This window comes from Zea mays, chromosome 5 (genome assembly GCF_902167145.1).
Source record: "Zea mays cultivar B73 chromosome 5, Zm-B73-REFERENCE-NAM-5.0, whole genome shotgun sequence".
NCBI lineage: Eukaryota > Viridiplantae > Streptophyta > Magnoliopsida > Poales > Poaceae > Zea > Zea mays.
This window is the reverse complement of record NC_050100.1, coordinates 17,198,040-17,202,962: the sequence shown is the minus strand read 5'-3', so window position 1 is coordinate 17,202,962 and position 4,923 is coordinate 17,198,040. Positions and strand designations below refer to the sequence as shown.

At 48.8% G+C, this 4,923-nt stretch overlaps 1 protein-coding gene across 5 annotated transcripts; it reads right to left on the bottom strand.

Moving 5' to 3' along the window:
• Positions 1-297: 297 nt before the first annotated feature.
• On the bottom strand, positions 298-4,597 carry LOC100193094 (Nuclear transcription factor Y subunit A-10). Of its 5 annotated transcripts, XM_008682881.4 has the most exons (7): positions 4,328-4,547; positions 4,120-4,156; positions 3,360-3,773; positions 2,230-2,348; positions 2,031-2,102; positions 1,434-1,577; positions 298-1,266 (listed from the first exon to the last, which is right to left on the bottom strand). In XM_008682881.4, exons 3-7 carry the CDS (start codon positions 3,625-3,627, stop codon positions 844-846), a joined length of 1,026 nt encoding a protein of 341 aa, XP_008681103.1. In that variant the 5' UTR covers positions 3,628-3,773; positions 4,120-4,156; positions 4,328-4,547; the 3' UTR covers positions 298-843. The 5 variants fall into 5 exon arrangements, with proteins under 5 accessions (XP_008681103.1, XP_008681104.1, XP_008681101.1 ...); XM_008682882.4 differs by lacking the exon at positions 4,120-4,156 and having other exon boundaries at positions 4,323-4,547; XM_008682879.2 differs by lacking the exon at positions 4,328-4,547 and having other exon boundaries at positions 4,120-4,316.
• Between the last annotated feature and the right edge of the window lie 326 nt (positions 4,598-4,923).

The window sequence follows — 4,923 nt, the reverse complement described above, 5'->3', positions numbered from 1 at the left end:
GACGGCTCCAAAAAGGTGTCAACACAGGGTAAGAACTAAATTTTAATCTAGGGACTAAACTTTTTAATCCTAAGACTAATGGAACCAAACAGGTCCTGACACATCCCCAAGAACGGTAGTAACTCTGAAGTTTGTCAATTCATATAATTCATACATGCACTGACCAAGACAGCAAAGCAAAGGATTCACATTGCCAATTTGCCACACTGGTGGAGCAGTAAGTTGCAGCGTTTGGGATACTGTGAAATTTGAATATATTGCAAAAGCAAAATAAAAAAGCTAAACTTTATGTGTCCCAGTAGTAACTTAGCTGAAGATTTTGAATTGAATCAAATATTCAGAACGAACACCTCGGCACCAGAGCACAGACGATGCAACAACTGAATGCTGATCCCAAACTTACAGATTCAAACTGCAATAACGTAGCATCTTCACCAAACACAAAGTTTCAGACCTCCAGGCAAGCTTCAAACAAACCCAGACCTATCTCCAAGAACTGGAGCAACCCTGAAGTCTGACGCCTCAATTATTCATACACTGTGACAACGCAGAAATGCAGAATCCATACTGATGAGGCAGTGATAGCGAGAAGTACCAAGCAACAGTGGTTTGGGTACGCTATGTTACAGCAAATGCATATGGGGGAGCCACATCACCACACAAGACCCCTGTAAGTAACCCAAGCACCCTGGAATTTCAGGGACACGGGTGGGGTAGGTACGGTAGGCGGATGATGTGTAGGTCGCACCCCAATGCAGAACAGCCAAGAATGATTTGCCTACAGACAACCAGCCATCGGGGAGAAGGCCGTTCGTCTGAGTAGCCATCCCCTCCCTCCTCGGTTCACGCCCTGAGGAGCTCGCAGCAGCCGTCGCTGGCCGCCCACTTGAAGGAGGAGATGGTGGCGGCCGTGGGGCCGCCGTGGTCGCCGTCCATGACGGGCGGCAGCGGGGTGAAGAAGGGCGGCGCCCGGAGGTGCTGCTCCAAGCCACCGTAGATGCTCGCCACGTAGGACCCGGACAAGCTGGAGACACTACTCCGGGAGTGGCAGCACGGGTTGCTGCCGTCGCTGAGCCCTGACAGCCATGGAGGCTCAGCGCTAGGGGGCATGGCGAGACGGGATGGTGCCGCCGCCGCCGCCATCTTGCTGCCCCCGTTTGCAGCAACGTCCGTGCCGTGCCCTCCTTTATTCGTGTTGAGGAAGCGCCCGCCGGAGCCTCTCACCCGGCGCATCGCGTGGAGGTGGCGCGACTCATGGAGATAAGGCTGCAGCATGAACAGGCACACAGCGATCACTGATCACCAGTCAACGTGGTGACTGTAAAGCATGGGAGCATCGCAAATGCTGCTTGCGATGGTAGCTCGCTGTCAACTGTCATGGAAGTAGGAAGGGTCAAGGGGGTCACCCAGCTACAAGAAGAGTCTTCTCACACCTTTCTGCCTTTGGTGAGCCTGTTCTCGCTCTCCGCCTTAGCGCGAGCACGGCGACGACGGAGGATGCCTTCGTACTGTTTCGGGTTCACATAAACGGGTGCATCGGCTGGCGCAATTAGTGGCAACAGCATTCTCCCACCAGACTACGTTACACGGAAAAAAAACAAGGGAAGCCATTAGAGATCTGAAGTTATCATTATAAATTTCAGCGACGCTCTTAGTTTCTTGCTTCATAATCTGTGCTTGCTCTTTTACTCGATGAAACTGTAATAATATAATGTAAACTACAATATATGGTAGTTCTGAATTCATTGAATTAGTCAAATCCTTTTGTCAATTCAGGTTAATGCTTAAGGCTGGGAGCACTGACCAAAACAGTTCAGGCATATTAATTAGGTGAACTTTGTCTTTACATGTTTGGTCAGCAGAACACATCGTGGTACTGAATCTTGCAAGAATACATGTGATCTAAGTAACTTCGATGCCCCCCGAAAAAAAAACCTGGTGCAAGAGCTTGCTAGGAACTACGTTGTTCATGCAAACACTTATAGTGCAACCAAATAGAACGCTGTTTTCTCGAAACAAATAAACCATACCATGGATCTCATTCCATAAGTCGTAAGCATGCCATAGCACTGGTCAGCACAAGAATAACTGGAAGGGACCAGCTGGGAAAAAAAATGAGGTCAGCTTTTCAACCCCTTTTGCAAAGAAATCAGTTGACGAATCAACATTGAAAGGAACTCCAAGAAATGATTTGAACTGTAACGATTTCCAAATAGAAACTTATATTACCATAGATTGACCGAGACCGATCTCGAAACGACCATTGTATTCCGCGAATGGCGACTGCAGAACGACAGCGGTAGAGTTCTTTGGGGTTTTCTCTCCTTTACCACCCGACTCCAAATTCCCTGGACATCACAGGATAAGAAAACCATTAGTCTTCAGTTTTGAAAATACTAGACAGTAGAAATTCTTCATGAGCGGTTGGGAAGTCCTCTCAACCACAACAGAGCTGAAATATTATCGACTCCCATCATAGATAAACTGACTTGCATTCTGAAGACTTCAAAGAACACACATCCGAAATCTGAAAAGCTGAAGAAGTACCATTTTATTTCGACTCCTATTTTTCAAGTCCGGTGGCGAGTCACCCAACCTTAAAAGTTGGCATTCATGCAGTGTACTTTCCCAATCGTCGCTAACTATTCCAATGCAGATTCATAGCATAGATTATCCAATTTTGCCTGTTTGTCAGCATATTTCATGTGATTAATTTTATTCTAAGTTATTTCTGCGGAGCATATATAAGAGATAATAACCGTCTCAAAGAATGTCTGCAGTTTAGGGTCAAGCCTGCAGCCATCAGCAGTGTTCAACCTTCATATTTCTGTGCACTTCCTTTGCGTCTAGAACGGAGTGGGGTTCCCAGCAGTGAGTGACAGCAGCAGCAGCAGCAGCAGCAGCAGCGACCATAATGGAGGCGCCAATAATAGAACAGCCGGCAGCAGCGGCATCAAAAGGCAGAGGAGGCAGCAGCAGCGCTGGGGAGAATGGTATTATTGGGCACGGGCCCAGGACCACGGACAATCCAACTAATTGCACCGTCTGGCATGACATCCCCATATAGCATTGTCTTTGTTGTTCATGCAAACAGGTACATCTACTCCGTGCCAGCTTCTTGCATCGATACAAGCTGAGATTGTTGTGTGTGATATACAGGCAGCAGCACAGGAAAGGTGACATGCTATTCTGCCGTCCTTGCCTAAAGAACCGGTGGGTGCAGTTCTTGGAGGGGAAAGAAAAATAGAAAGGAAAATACCCAGCAAGTTCTACAGCAGCAGAGCAGCTAAGCTACAAAGAGAAACTAATTCCTGAAGCTTATTCTACAGCGCAGGATAAATAGATAAGAAGTCAGTCACCTTGGAACACAGAGAACTTGAGGACCTTAGGTGTCCCTCCCTTGGGCGGCGCTGGATCCGGCGTGCCCTGAGAGGCCCCCGGCACGACCTGGAACTGGGTGTCCCGGGGCGCCTCCTCCGGGGACAGGGGCGCCGGCTCGCCGGACAGCAGCTGGGCCCCAGCCCACCACGGCAGCGGGGCTCCGGCAGGCGCGGCGCCATGGGAGGCCTGGCTCATCCCGGCTCCGGACACCTGACCGAACCCCTCGTGTCCCTTGAAGCTCATCATGGCCTGCTTGCCTCGTCAAGGAGACTGATGCTCAAGGCTGCCTCGCCCGAGACGTCGACGGCAGCAGGTTTGGCCGGCTCCAACTCCAAGCAGGCTCTTGCAGGATTCTTGGCCGGATGGGGAACGCCAAAGGATCCAGCAACCGCCTGTGGGCGAATAAATTAATTAAGAGAAGCGCAGATTAGAGAGCTTGATGTGGAAATGCTACTATTAAAATGACTGCTACTTTGCTAGGTGAGGAGACGTGAGGTGGCACCGGACAAAGAAATGCAGGGGGACATAAACACAGGTTGGAGAATCCGCAAGAGCGGAACCTCAAAGGGTATAAGTAAACAACAACCGCAGAACATGCATGAACCGGATGGGAAAAAAGGGAGAGAAACACGCACCATGCCAAGAAAATATAGACGCCATGAGAAACAAAAACCAAGGAAAGCAATCAACAAAGAAAAGAGAAATAATTTAGAGTGATTGGATAGGAACAGCAAGTACCAAGGGAAATCAGTCGAGTTTCCAACGAGGCCGGGCTCTGGGGCAGGAGGAAGCGAAGCACGCCGAGATCAGCATGGGAAGTAGGGAGAGAGCCAGGGAGGCGAGTGGCGAGCAAGATCGAGTCGTAGTGACGGTGAGACCAGGATGGTGCAGGGGGGGCGAAAAGATTTGCAACGGGAAAGGCAGCGGCTGTACGCCTGTACCTTACCTGAGCTGAGCCTGTGTGCGTCTGTCCAAGGATTCAGGACAAACCGAGGAGGCAGACGATGGACCAGCACATGAGCGGAGAAAGAGGGGAGAGAGGAGTAGGCAGAGGCAGCGAAGCGAACGAGGTAGCCCAGCCCCAGCGGGAGGGACCAGGAGTCCAGGACTCAGGCCGCCTCTCCCTCCTACCAAGTAGACTGGTCACCGTGTGGGTTCGAATACGAGGATGAAGATGTATAAATTGACGGAGAACTTTTTAAATATATATATATATATGATTCTCAAAATATTGGAATAGGAAAAATATAGAATTAGAATGCGCAGATAAGATCAATGCAAAAATGGGAGAAGGTTAGTTTGGATGACCATATATTCTGAAATAGTTGATTTAACTCGCATTGGGCATGCCAATACATTCAACAAATTTTGTCTATAACTGAATGTAGCTGGGACTACTTGGTGTAACTTGTTAGCCCCTTTGATCTTATTGTGCACACAGAAAAAAGATAACTAATTTTATGAGATAATTCTTTGCCTTTGTTTGCAAAAGTACTTTAGCCGATAAGCTGGTGTTGACTAATCATTGTATGTTGATTATGT